Genomic DNA, 14,730 nt, shown 5'->3' on the forward strand with positions numbered 1-14,730 from the left:
GGAGCCAAAATCGTCATCTGTTCCCTCCTGGCCTTTTCTGAGAAAAGACTAGTTCTCAGGACCTCATGTAATATGCACACACACACACACACACACACACACACACAGACAGACTCTGTAAATACACGTGAGTGCACATGCATTCTGGCCACACACACATAAACATACACACACACACATAGGCCAAGCCATCAGGTCACCATCCTACAACAAGCCTTGCTGACTATAAGTAACTTGGTTCCTAGAAACATACTGATGTCTGACACTCATCTTTGGAGGACAATGAATCATCATTTATCAACAAGTGTCCATCCACCCAGCAGCGAAAATGACTGATGTGTTTCTCTAGGCTATCCATCCTGGGGGCGATTAACATGATAAAGGACCCAGGATAATAGCTGTATTCTATCATGAAAAGTGGCTTCTGCAATCATACTGTGGCCACAAGCTGTGACGTGATAAAGAAAGGACATAGCTCTGCACATACTTCCGTTGAATCTCACGGACGATACATGGCTAATTTACTGTATAATGAATGAAGACACATTTAAGGATTGCGTGGTATTGTCTGTCCTGGATAGGCAAACCCTGTGACTACTCTGACAGTTCGCTGACCTGATGAATCTCACAGGGCAGAGGAACTAGATGGTAGGAACACGTGACAGTTATCAAAGAACTTCACATATCGATAAAGCATCCATTTCTTCTGCAGATCAATCCTGCAGCCATATATCTTCACCATTCATACGGCCAAGTACGAAAGAACAGCTCCATGGAGCTGGAGTTTCCTCATCTGTCTTTGGTATTTATTGGGCAGATGACAGCTAATGGCTTCTTCAGATGTTCCAGAGTGTTCTGCCAGCTCTCTCTGACCAGGTGTTGTCCTGTCCTCTATACATCTCCCTTCTCAAAGCCCGTGGCCTACTTCAGCCTCGTCCGACTGGATGACGAACTGCTCTTCTGAACTTTTTTCGGCCTCGATTCTGGGCAGAAAGCAGAGAAACTGTCTCATGTAGCAGCAGCAATTCGAATCTCCTCTAGGAGGAGGAGGAGGAGGAGGGGGAGGAGGGGGAATCAAAATCAGCCATGTTTGTGGACTTCAACAGATTCTGGTGAGGCAAGCAAAGAGCCAAGTTTTTGGATGGAAAAACAGACTTGAGTGACTCATGGGCCTGGTTCAACGTATGACCTTCCTCCTCTGGACAGAGTAAGGTCAGTGATTGACCACACGATTGATATGTTCAGCCATGATGCAAGACATGCCTAACTTTCAACACCCCCATTAGGACAAGGAGGTCCCTGAGTAGAAGTGTTGACAGGTTCTCGCAAAATAGTCTTTCTCCCAAAGGAAAACAGCTGCCATTTAATTTCTGGCTTCAAAACTACAAGTTGGAAATAAGTCCCAACGTGTGGGAGAATGTCCCTTTTGAAGAAGAAGAGAAGAAGAAGATTTTATAGAGAACACAGATATGTTTATAAAGCTTCACGTTGCTACTTCTGTGGTTAGCCGTCTTTGATTGTGACGTCTGGAATGGAGTTGCTGTCACATCGTACTAGGTGGAGTTGTGATGATCTTGAGAAAACAAGTCCGGCAAGATATCTCTCTGCTCATGTTATTGTTTTTGTTCCTCCATAACACACGCATTCAGCCAAATGACACTCACACCTTTGCTGGAGCGGTTGATTAAACGCTGAACTCTTTCTTCTGTCCCCTGAAGGCTGCCTTGTTTTCATTCTTCTGTGCGCGTCTGCTCTTTGTGTCCTCGGGACTCTCTGCAGGTGCATTTTCTGTTGAGAAAAAGGCTGTGCATGTCTTCTGTTCAGCAAGCTACGTGACATAATGCGCTCACAGACCCACAGGATCCAGGATAATCACATCACTGTCGTTTCTAAGAATTTGGGGCACTGAAGTGACTCTGGTATGACTGTGTAGTTTGATTGAGTGTGACATGTGACGTGAAGCTGGCACGTCTAGTATTGGACTCAACTGGCCATGTTTGATGACATCATGGGACATGTTTGGGCTTTGTTGACTCTGGTCCAATCCCTAGTCTGGACCAGACAGAAAATACGTCCGCCCTCTCCACCACCTGCACCCAGCCCCACACCCCCCACGCATAACACACTCTTTACCTTTGAGTAGAGATGTGTCAAAGTATTAGTGTCCATGCAAACACACACCCACCAACACACGCACAGGTCCTAAAGTCTGTCACCTATCCTGTCACAGAAGGTGTGTCCGCCAAGGGCATACACTGCTGTTGACTGAGCTGAGTCAGCCAACAGATGGGGATTGGTGGGTGACTGGATCAAATCGACACATTAAGCTCCCACCCCCCCCCCCCCCCCCCACCCCCAAGGTTGTCATGTTTGTCAACAACAGGTGAACGATCAAATTGAGCACTCAGCAGAGTTCAGCGCGATGCAGAAATGTGGAGACAGAGGGGGGGGGGGGGGGGGGGGGGGGTTGTTGTTCAGATATACCACATGTGTAATAACACTGCTCTGCCCCCACCCCCCTCTCCATGCAAGCTCCTCCCCCAATCCTATAGGACAGGCTAGTTGACCCAGGAGGAGGAGGGAAAAGGGGGGAGGGGAGAGAGGGAGAGGGAGGAGAGAGAGGGAGAGGGAGGAGAGAGAGGGAGAGGGGGAAGGAGGGGACGGCATGTGCGGACGGAGCTCAAATTCACTTCTGTCGGTGTGTAGAGGCACACCGAGCCAAAGGAGAGAGAGGACACACACACATACACACAGAGGCAGCCTGCTGAAAACACATGGACAACTAATGGATTATCCTGACACACACTTGTGAAGTACTAGACCGCGCAGACCTACCGCCAACCACAGAGGGCAAACACAGGTATAGAACTTACAACTTCAGATTCACAGACCTAATGCACTGCGCCACAGAGATTGAGAGAGACATGATTTAAATCTCCCATGTGACTAAGAAAACACGTAGAATTTCTTGGCTCAAACTTATGCACACGCAATGATGAGATGTCTGCTTAGCATTCAGTGGAAACGAGGATGTGATTTTTCATGGGAAATTCTGACACATTTTGTGTCCCAGCAGTGAAGATCAGATCTCAATCAAGTAAGTGCGGGTCATAAACCAGTCGTTTCATTCCAAATTTCTCACCCAAGTTATATTTCCATTCTATACACTTCTATTAGATCTACACCTACATATTATGTACTTCATTGCTTGTTTGAGTAAAATTGTGGATTTTAATAAACATTTACCAGGTGTTAGTTGACATTTAGTGTTACACCACATTTTCATAAGGACTTTGCATAATGCCACAGAGAAGGTAAACTGACTTTCTTGCTGTGCGCTGAGGGATTACATGCAGCAGATTATTGCTCAGAGATGCCCGATGGTGATTTTGAGGAGGTGTATTTAGGAGTTTACATCCAAATCAACATACAGAGTACTGGTTTACTGACACGTTCAAGGTGAGAGTGTGTCAGGTTTCCTAAGAGAAGGTCCAGGGTGATGGTCATGGTGGGAGCAGGAATCCGCTGCAGAAGGGGTTTTGTGCTGAATGGAGGGTAATGACTTGTCTCCCTCCGCACTGTAGAGAAACCGAGGGGAGAGGATACGCGTGAGGGGGGGCTGACAATGCACTGACAAAAAGGTAAGAGAAGACGAGGAGTGTGTGTTTCTGTTTGTGTGTATGTGTGTGTGCTGCTACGTGTATTTGTTGATCTGTGTGGGTCATTGCTCAATATTCTCTTTGTGTATTAACATTGTACTGATGATCTGAGCAGTGATGATAAATTGTGATTGGTACACACTGGCTAATGTATTCCATTTACACAAGCACAATACATACAAAGACATTCTGATTGCACCCATTTATATAATACTTTTTTTTTTATCAGTCAAAAATGTGGAATATCTATTTATGATATAATTATGATAACAATCCCTGACATTTAGACTGAAAGTTTTACATTTTAGCTTTCCAGGTCTATACATTTTTGTGATTTTGGCATACTCCATGGAATGCATCCTATTTCAGAAGAAAAATACATTATGTTGAAATTGCTTCCGTGATTGTGATTGTGCATGTTAGTTTCCATCAACCAAACTATCATCATGCTTCTTCTTAATTAGTTTCTTATAAGTCTGTAGACCGGAATTAATCTTTACCAGAAAAGTGTGTGTATGGATTTGACCTTATCAGTTGCAAACAGGAATGAGAGACAGCATGACTGAGTGTTGGGCAGAGTTCTGTTCTGGCCAGTGAGGTCACTTTGGTCAGGATACGACTCAAAGTGGATTTGGTATTCTCCTGTTTTTTTCTGTGACGTCAAAACAACTGGCTTGTATTTTCTGTTACAGTTTTCAGAACGTAGGGGAAGCCAGTGTATGGGTTAATGATATACCGTTTTTGAAGAAAACGTTTTGGGTAAACGATTTATCAGCTAGACTAAGGACTTGGACCCTCCAGCCTGTCTATTGTGGAAATAGGCGGTGATTGCGTGTGTGGTGCCAGCCTGCATCGTCAATGGCTCAAGGCACGTTCCACACTCAAGTGGCCGCACACTCGAGTGGCATTGAAATGCGGGCGAGTGAGTAATGACTGTATCATTGTGCGCAATGAGGTGTGGTTGCCGCGATTAACATTTAATGGGATGTTTTGGCAAGAAAGAACAAAGTGTTTACATGCAATAGTGCGCGTGACACGGGCTGAAAGTCAGCCGGGGAGGTCGATCAATGCGTTCACGTGTACAGATTTGACTTTTAAAGAGTTGAGACAATTACTTTTAGGCATTGACAATGGATATGGATTGAATAATAATTTGTATTTAAATATGAATCGTTTTGCACTTTCACAATACGTGAGTCAGTTTAATACGTTTGTGTGGTAGTGGAGGTGACATAGACCATCACCATAGCGACCTCATCCCTGTCTTCTTCAGAATGCTGAGGCTGGGGAATGATAGTGCCACAGTCTTTGACATTGGATTGTTAAATTACCCGCGGTTGAATTAGATGGTATTGATTGGTATGTAAATAACATCTTTTCACAAAACGCTGCACACTGCTCCATTTCTAGGTTCACCATACAACATGGCATGATCTCATGCTTGAGTCATGCATTTATTTTCAGTTGGGCTGATTGGATTGTGCTGTGATCCCCCTTGTCTCTTTCCTCAAGCCACATTTGGATTAAAGAGCCAAATAACTCACTTGAAAATGAATCATTAGCAGCTTGGTTGGTGTGTTTAGCAACAACAGTTTCTTCTCTTGAATGTAGGCTTTAATCCCTATTAATGAGATACGAAGAGATAGAGTGAGGGGAAGGAGAGGCGAAGGGAGAGAAAAAATGATAGATAAAGGAAGAGAGGGAGTGGAGGATGCTGTGAGGAGCGCCCCATTAGTCAGGCAAAGAGTCAGGCCTGGTCAAACAAAGGTTTATAATAGAGACAGACATGTGTGCGCTCTGACTAATCCATGACAGTTGCTCCATTCATTTAGTCTGTTTTCCTAGAAGCCCTAGTTGCCCTCCATCACCTGCTGGTCTGCTGCTACGGCTCAGTCTAATATCAGGCCGCTGATTAGTCCCACTCTGCCAGCTTCACCCCCACTTGTCTCAACCACGCTGGCACAGATGGGACTCGGATCCAGGTCTCACAGCCCATTTGGTAACAGTGGAGTGTAGGGGACGGATGCTCCCAGGCGTGAAGAGAAGAAAGGGGAGATGGTGGTGAGAGATGAAATGGGCCGATGTCAAGCTCTTCCCATCATGTTAACTGACTCTCTGAGACGTGTTGTGATCCCGAAGACACAGGGCAAGTAACCGTGTTCTACAGCCAGAACGGTGCGAGGGAAGCAGAAGGAGGTGGGAGGGAAGGAGGGAGGGAGGGAAAATGAATAGTTGCTGATTTGAAGTGAGCGAGGAATTCAGTCGTTCATTAATCTGACTGAAAGGCTCGGAGGTAAAGAGCACCCACCTACTTCAGTTACTCACCACAGGGAATGTGTGCTTCTCATTTCACTGAGTATGACAGGACAATTTGTACAGTACATAGTATACTGTGTGGTGAACGGGAGTGCTTATGTTTTGGCAGCGTGGCCTAATTTGATTAACCTCATTGAGACGTATAACTCCTGGTGATGCTCCATTCATCAGAGGTCAGATGTAAAGAGCTGCACCATGATCCACAAAGCCCCACAATGTTGTTTAACTCTGGAACAGGACAAAGCTCTGTCTGCACTCTTTACACTTAGAATGCCTTGCCCTGGTTTGCAAGCTTTTGGCTGGGTTTTCTCAAGTCAGACCACAAGAGTCATTAAAAGATCATCAATTTTGGATTTTGGACCCATATGCAAAACAATCCTGGAACAGGTTTGGGGGATAATTCCAATATTTCCTCTAGAGCTGAGGGAACAAGGGAGCATTTCTGTAAATGGCAGTCACCTGACATCTTGAGAGTCACTTGAGGGATAGTGTTTGTTGCGGTGATCACTTCGAAGTTTAGGAAGCTTCTGGAATCGTTGCCAATTTAAGCTCAAGTCGTAATAAGAACTGCTAAAGGCCACTACATCTTGAAGGATCCTGTGCTCCTAGCAATTGGCAGTGTGCTCAGGACCTGGAGGTTGGTTAGAACTGTGGATACACTAATAGACTAATAAAGGTTATATTTATCTCACCACCTCTAAACCCATTACCACCATGACGCGCTAAGTCATACATTTCCAGGGTGATCAAGCACACCACCGCTGAGTGTTGTTGTCAAGAGGCCTGCTTTGGAGGCCGATCATTAAGTCATTGCTCACGAACTGATTGAAACCCCAGTGTTGGTGTTTGTGCTGTTAATGTAGCAGGTGTTGGTGTTTGCACGGCGTGAGGTTGTAGTTTTTTTTTTATATTGTCCAAACAACCAAAACTATTCCCCTAGGTTTAAAGGAATAAAGGTAAACTGAACAGTGTATTCATATTATTTTGCAAATTTGCAGTTATTTTAGTATATGGGTTAAATCAGAGCAAGAATGGTCAATGAAATTGATATTTTATATAAATGTAAATGAATTCAATCAATTTTCAAACATGTTACAACATGAAGGTTTTAAATCATACCTACTACTACCTACGCCATGATTATTGTAAATCCGGCAGGGAAAGACTGAGGTGAGCAAGGAGAAGGAGTAGGAGAAGCCAGAGCTGAGAAGCCCTCAGGAGATTATGAATCTAGAGAACAATGCTTCATAATTCCCTTCATACCCAACTATTATCTGTAAAACAACCAATCAGACCACATCTTGACCAGTATCAACATATGACAAGCAATGCGACACTAAGTTACACAATGAGGTGTGAGACCCATCAAGCAGAGACTCCGTCCAGCAACTCCAGTCTTGAGCATCTGAGAGGGGAGGGGGGGGGCAGGGGCGTCACCCGGTGTACAAGGTGTTCTAAGTCATCCGTTCTATCTTGGTAGTCTGAGTGACGTGTGAAGACGCAAGTCTGATGCGGTTAGATACGTTACAGTGTGGTCACAAGGGCACACAACAATTACCGAGGAGGAGGACCTAGAGGCCCGTAGGAGTACAAAGAAGCCTCTAATGATAATGATTAGATATAACTGGGCGCAAGGGTCCTCGAGTCAACACAAAGGGATGCCAAAAGATCTTCTGATTAAAAAGAGCTCAAAGCCATCATTTAAAAATGAGGGGAGCGTCGGTAACCAGGAGGCAAGTTTACACCCAAACCCCAGGGCGAATTAAAGTTAGGACAAGTGGCTCAAACCCACATGTCCTAAGATGATACTTTAACCGTTTGGATTTTTCACCATCTAGGGCAATGTTTTGGTTTCCCAACATCTGGTGTTCCCTATGGATTCACACAGGGCAGGGCTGTCTTCTTGGAAAGAGACAGTTCTGCTCTGTTTCCCTCTTTCTCTCTGCTTCTATACCTGCCCGCTGAGCAGTGGGTAGATACAGCTGGGTTGTCATGCATTCATCTCACACATTCCACTGGCAAAGCCAGCATGCAACAGCATTCAGAATAAACGTGATCTTGGACATAAGCAATGTTCTGCTTTTTCACCTTGCTTAACAAGCAAAAAGCACGCTATAAGAACTAGTCCAGCAAACTGACCATTAAGATCCCGTGAACAAGGGAGACTGTTCTAGGTTGTGTTAGTCACACCAAATCAGATGTGACTGTTTCCCCTGTTCGAGGAAGATTCCACGTATACATTTAACAACTGTTCCCTGATATGATATCACAATTGGGAATATCAGTTTTCACCTTGAAACCAGTTATAGCCTGATATTGACCTTCTCAATCAGGAGCCTTTCACCACACTAATGTAGCAGCACACTTTCTTCCGTTTGACTCTGGATGCTTGTCCCACGTCTGTCTTATCACGCATCCCTCCACACCTCGCCTGTGTTTCTGTGAAGAAGTTTCCGGGTGGTTTTCCTCAGCTGCCCTCCTGTTACCCTTCCCTCAACACTCCTCCTTCTCTCTCAACCCCCTCTTCCTTTCTTCTTCTCTCTCCATCTCTCCCGCTCCCCTCGGCCTGTTTATTTGGCCAATGGGGCTCTTCCAACTCCCACGACTCTGTTTCTCAAATTGTCAGTTTCATTCATATCCACTCTATTGACTTTTGTGCTATTTATTTATAACGGGAGCTAAATAAACATGATTTTATTGGGATCAGGGTAGAACAGGGAAGAATGCACACACATACAAGGAAGTGAGTGAGGCAGAGAATGAGGGGGGAGTGAGGAATGTATGGGGGTAAGTGAGGGATGAGAAAGAGATTATGAGAGCGAAGGTGAAGGAGTAAGAGTGGTGGGATAAAAAGGAAAGCTGTCAAATCAACTTTGGAAAAGTATGAGAACAATAACAAACTGGTCAGGACTTGCGTCAAAGAGATGGAGAGAACCGGCGCTGTCACACTCTTTACTGAACCACGTGATGAAAATTGGGCTGGATTACATAAAGCATATATTTCATGTTTGTTCAATCTGCCTTTCAAAACATGAACTGATTATCCATGTACGTTTTACTTTTAAAATGGAAAAGTCTAGCAGAGGCACAAATCTAAAAATACCTCCCTCATAAAAAATTTGTGATGTCTCGGATGATTTCTGCCAATTTTGCCAAAAGGTGCCCTTCTAATTTCTTCTCTTTCTCGGTCCCAATGGAGCTTAGATGCTTATGTGGCTGCTTAGCCAAGCAAAATACATAGGATGCTCAGCCAAGTGTTGACTTTGGATAAGTTAGGATTGACAGAAGAACTGGTAAAAATACTCAACAGTAAAGACAAAGATGGTTGGGAGCAGAAAATGTGGGCCCTAAGTCAACCTGACTAACAAATTGAAGGGCAATCAAAGATCATTTAATAAAAATGGAATTATCAACACTAACAGCTCTAGTTTGTTTATCATCTGAGGCACATGTTTGTTTTGTTGCGACCGAACAGCGGGGCTTGAGACTCCGTGGACGAGACACACTGCCTCCGCCAGGACCTCCTGATGCAGTCTTCCTGCCAAACACAAACATGTGAGACTTTATTATCTCAGGATGATTCTGTCTCTCTGCAGGCATGGAAACCATCTCTGGAGAAACGGGTTGGGATGGAACAGTCCACTCCTCTCTGGTGACGACAGGAAGGACTAACATCACTTCCTCTTCCCTTTACTCGGCGGACTTTGCCTCCTTCAACAGCTCCCATGGTGGGGGGTCTTACTTCTGGATCATCCCTGAAAATGCCTCGGCCACCCCACCTCACACCATGCCCCAGCCCAGGGTGCGTGACCTGGGCTTGGCCCGGGCTGAGATCGGGGTGCTGGGGCTGGTGCTAGCCTTAACCACCCTGGGGAATGGCTTTGTGCTGTGGGTTTTGTTAAGGAGGAAGAAGCAGAATGCTCCCATGCACCTGTTCATGGTCAACCTTTGTGTGGCCGACCTGGTGGTGGCGCTGTTCCAGGTGAGCATTTCAGTTGCTAGGCACTACGTTTACATCAACAACACTGACTCATGAAATTAACAATACTGTCTTAGAGTCAAAGATGGCAGATCAAAATTTACCATTCTGTCCATTGTTACTTGTTTGCCAAGGGCAAAGGTGATAGTTGGTATGAGTCAACTATTCCAAACCTAAGGCTTTACAATACCAATAGGGCTTTATACTCAAGCACAAAAGCAAGGGTTAGACACTGTGGGTAAAATACCTAAGCAATAGACACAGGTGTATGTGCTGCTAATATCAAAGATGGTCAACAAAAGTTACTGGGGAGAAACCGCTCCAATAGTACCTGTTAATGCTGATAAGCAGTGTCATGGATGGAGCAGGAAAGGTTGTCAGCATTAATTATTTAGGACGCTTGATTGGTTGTGTACGACATATGCCTGCTGAAACATGAGCTACTGTAGCAAGTTTTTGAACATGCTGAGAAGAACGGCTTTACCTGCTTGACAATTCATGTCATGCTGACAACCTTTCCTGCTCCATCCATGACACTGCTTATCAGCATTAACAGGTACTATTGGAGCGGGATCTTCCCAGTAACCTATGTTGACCATCTTTGATATTATCAGCACATACACCTGTGTGCCCTCTTAGTGAGAAAATAATAACTAGCAACGTTGGAAATCAGAGCATCTGTTGCTTGTTCAATTTCTCTGTGTTCCACCTAACCTTGCCCTCTCTGTCTCCTCATGACCCTCTCCCATGTCCGTCCTTCAGGTTCTTCCCCAGCTGGTGTGGGACATCACAGAAAGGTTCCAGGGGCCTGACATGCTCTGTCGCTCCGTCAAGTACCTTCAGATCGTGGGCATGTTCGCCTCATCATACATGATTGTGGCCATGACGGTGGACAGACACCATGCCATCTGCTGCCCACTGCAGGCCTACCGCGGGGGGGCAGTTTCCCGCTGGAACACCCCCGTTATGGTGGCCTGGGGTCTGGCCCTGGTCCTCAGCATACCACAGGTGAGCACAGATGCCAGGCTGGCACAGGAAATGAGCTTGGTGGGGCATTCATGGTCTCTGATCCTTGGAACAAGCTCAATAGGCTCCACGCTGGGCTGGGTTCAAACAGTGACATCATTAAGGGGTTTAGGTGTCGAGTCTGCCGTGTTGTCAGGATAGTTGGTGGATGGAAAATGTAAAAAAAATTGTCCTGACCACCCACGTGTCTCCTGTCTGTCAGGTGTTCATCTTCTCCAGGTCGGAGGTGTCTCCGGGAGAGTTTGAGTGCTGGGGTCACTTTGCAGAACCATGGGGGCTCAAGGCCTACGTCACCTGGATGACTGTTGCAGTGTTCCTGCTGCCTGCCTTGATCATCACCGTCTGCCAGGTAAGACTGTCTGCATTCTCAGCCTCAGGCAGAAGGAAAGTAGGACTGCAGATCTAGTGATATACACAATGAGCCACAGCCTTCAACATGGACATGAGGGTTTGTTCTGAAGGAGCGGTATTTGGCATTGTTCAATAAGCTGCAGGGTACTTCGCTATCGTGCGGCTGGTGCCGTGTAGCATCCCGTGGAGGATAGACATTCTAGGCTGCCTCTCTTCAGCCAGAGCTGCTCTATTTAAGGAAAGATATTTTCAGGGTCCAACTATTTCCCCTCATTAAAACAGCATCGCTGGGCTACTGCTGGGCTACTGCTGGGCCTGCTGGTCAGGAAATCTGCCCTTCTTGAGGACCCTGCCAGAAATGTGGCACCTCTGAGCCGGTCCCAGAGGGTTTTGCACCTTTTTTATTCGTCATATGTTATTTTCACCGTTGTTCCATGTTTGACCTCCTCAGACTACTTATGAAAGATTCAGCGAAGACCCAGTTTCCATCTGGAGTCATGTGGTTCTTCAGCGCTAGAATCTGGGTCTTGTCCTTCACAAATTACACAAACAACATCTTTGACCAAGATGAACCGATTGCGATTGTGTTGTCCTGACATGCACGTGGTTTTGATTTGATCTGCAATGACTGATGGCGACCTCCTCCCATTCCAGATAAGGATCTTCCGGGAGATCCACAACAACATCTACCTGAAATCGGAGAGAGTTGTGTCGGCGGAGCTCAAAAAGAACGCCGTCTTCTTCCGTTTCCACAGTGTCAAGAAGAAGGAGGAGCGAGCGCGGGAGAGGGGGAGGGGGGCCTGTGGAGGAGGCAGGGAGGGCAGAGGGGGCCTGCTGTTGAAGACGATGAACAGCAACCCCTCCGGCTGCCACAGTGCCTTCGACCACGCGGCACAACAGCAGCCTTTCTGCCCCCCGGAGAACCTGCACGCCAGCCCTGGACCAGGAGACGGCCGGCAGGACGGTGCCTCTTCCCTGCCTTGTGACTGCTCACACGGGCCGAGCAATGTCTGCTACTGCCAGTCCTACAGCTCCTACGAGCTGCCTCGTGGCTCCTTGACGCACGCCTCCCTGGAGTACCCGCCGCCCCTGGCGCCCCTGGCGCCCCTGGCTCCGCCCGGCATCTCCAAGGCCATGTCCAAGACGGTGAGGATGACGCTGGTCATCGTGCTGGTCTACACCATCTGCTGGTCGCCGTTCTTCATCGTCCAGCTGTGGGCCGCCTGGGACCCCAACCCCCCCGACCAAGGTACCAAACACACCACTCCCATTTGTGCATTACTAGCGCAAGCCATCTGACAATTTAACCGACAAGATTTAAGCTTCACTGTTAGTCCAGCTGTCCACTGGTAACCCCATACACAATACATGACTGACGGTTACAATAACAAAGTCATGGACACAATGAAGAATTGTTGAGGGGTGAAAGCAAGTACTCACAGCCATCTCGTTGTTTCCTAAACATTTCACTTTTGTTCCATGAATGGATAGAGTTTTCCCTTTTTGGTATCTACATTTGGAAAGACACCATCTGTTGATGCCAGAGAGTTGCTGGCAGCCTGTAATAAAAGCAGAGCAGATTAGTAAGTCAGGCCATTGAAGACAGAAGGGACGTCCTACAGTCCTTCTTTTATCTGAAAGTCTGAATACTTCGATGCCAGTAAATAACCTGTTTATGTCTCCTGCTGCTTTCGTGTCCTCACCAGATGTGCATATTTCATCAACAATAACCTTTGCCAGCAGCTCACACACTGTTGCCACACACACACACACTGTTGCCACACACACACACACACACACACACACACTATTCAAACAAACGCGCCACACACAAGCACAGACAATATATCTGATTATTATCAGCTGTTATAGTCTGTTCCCAATCGGAGCTCCCTTTGCAATCCGAAATTGGCAATAGCATAGGCAGCGTCCTATTTATTTCATAAAAAATCTAATTTAGAAAACAAGGATGCGCCAAAAAGAAAATAGGTAGAGGAAGGAAGAGAAGGGAAATTGATGACCTCTGTAATCATTCCAGGGGGAAATAAACCTGGAGTGTCGTAAACTGCTTTTTTTCATACCGAATTACAGGCATTCATTTTTCTCATGGTTGGTAAAAAGGAGGGGATAACCATGACCTACACTCCTCCATCTATCTGCCCTTCACACTCACGCCACCATCACTCTTCTCAGTAATTCACCAAGACTACTACTGCTGTGTTTGTTCTAGTACCGTCTCCCACTGGCTGACTTATGACCGTGTGTGTCTGTGTGTGTGTGTGTGTGTGTGTGTGTGTGTGTGTCTGTCTGTGTGTGTGTGTGTGTATGCTGGTGTATCCTTTGCCTGCAGGCATAGCCTTCACCATCCTGATGCTGTTGGCCAGTCTGAACTCCTGCACCAATCCCTGGATCTACACAGCCTTCTCCAGCAGTGTGTCTCTGGAGCTCCAAGCCCTGCTGCGCTGCAGGCCACGGCCCCCGCGGAGGGGCTCCCTCCCCGACGACTCCACCACCACACACACCTCCACCAAGGACAGCCTGTACTGACAGATCCCCAAGGGATGGACATTTGACACACGCACATGCTCAGAGACACGCACACACGAGGACAGCTTGTGGATGACACGTACACACACGAGGACAGCTTGTGGATGACACGTACACACACGAGGACAGCTTGTGGATGACACGTACACACACGAGGACAGCTTGTGGAAGACACGTACACACACGAGGACAGCTTGTGGAAGACACGTACACACACGAGGACAGCTTGTGGAAGACACGTACACACACGAGGACAGCTTGTGGATGACACGTACACACACGAGTACAGCTTCTGGATGACACGTACACACACGAGGACAGCTTGTGGAAGACACGTACACACACGAGGACAGCTTGTGGATGACACGTACACACACGAGGACAGCTTGTGGATGACACGTACGCACACTGCGCCACAGCTGCCCCTGGAGAACAGCCTCTACTGACTCCTGCCACAGGAAGCTCTCGACAACAAGGGGACAGCTGTGTCATCGTTGTCGGGGGCTCCCGTATCCAGCATCACCTGTCTCCAAGGCCTTTCTCCCGTGGGAGGGCGGGACCCTGCGTGTCAGCACCACACAATGAAACACCCAGCAGGCATCGACGCCAGGATCAGACCCAGCACCTGGCAGAGATGGCGCAAAGCAACATAACCACTTGCAAAAGAGACGACTCCTGTTGAACTGACTGAGATACTGACTAACACTCTGCGCCAAATCTCTCCCACCCCCCCCCCCCCCCTCCAGAAAGAACGGTAGCTTCTGTACTCCCTCTTCAGCTGTAAATCTGTTTACCTCATGGGATTGGAACGGACAGGGCCGTAATGGGCTGGCTGACTGCATGCCTAATGCA

The 14,730-nt window shown here is 47.0% G+C and overlaps 1 protein-coding gene across 1 annotated transcript; it reads left to right on the forward strand.

Moving 5' to 3' along the window:
• Nucleotides 1-2,818: 2,818 nt before the first annotated feature.
• LOC136945506 (vasopressin V2 receptor-like) lies at nucleotides 2,819-14,686 on the forward strand. Its single transcript, XM_067239380.1, has 7 exons — nucleotides 2,819-2,860; nucleotides 3,585-3,641; nucleotides 9,572-9,957; nucleotides 10,717-10,962; nucleotides 11,183-11,329; nucleotides 11,986-12,580; nucleotides 13,682-14,686. Exons 3-7 carry the CDS (start codon nucleotides 9,574-9,576, stop codon nucleotides 13,876-13,878), a joined length of 1,569 nt encoding a protein of 522 aa, XP_067095481.1. The 5' UTR covers nucleotides 2,819-2,860; nucleotides 3,585-3,641; nucleotides 9,572-9,573; the 3' UTR covers nucleotides 13,879-14,686.
• The last annotated feature ends 44 nt before the right edge of the window (nucleotides 14,687-14,730 follow it).

This window comes from Osmerus mordax, chromosome 7, assembly GCF_038355195.1.
Source record: "Osmerus mordax isolate fOsmMor3 chromosome 7, fOsmMor3.pri, whole genome shotgun sequence".
Classification (NCBI taxonomy): domain Eukaryota; kingdom Metazoa; phylum Chordata; class Actinopteri; order Osmeriformes; family Osmeridae; genus Osmerus; species Osmerus mordax.

Coding starts and splice junctions, on each gene's coding strand:
- LOC136945506 (XM_067239380.1), top strand. CDS start 9,574: ATGGAAACCATCTCTGGAGAAACGGGTTGGGATGGAACAGTCCACTCC. Junction 9,958..10,716: donor TGGTGGTGGCGCTGTTCCAG/GTGAGCATTTCA, acceptor TCCGTCCTTCAG/GTTCTTCCCCAGCTGGTGTG. Junction 10,963..11,182: donor TGGTCCTCAGCATACCACAG/GTGAGCACAGAT, acceptor CCTGTCTGTCAG/GTGTTCATCTTCTCCAGGTC.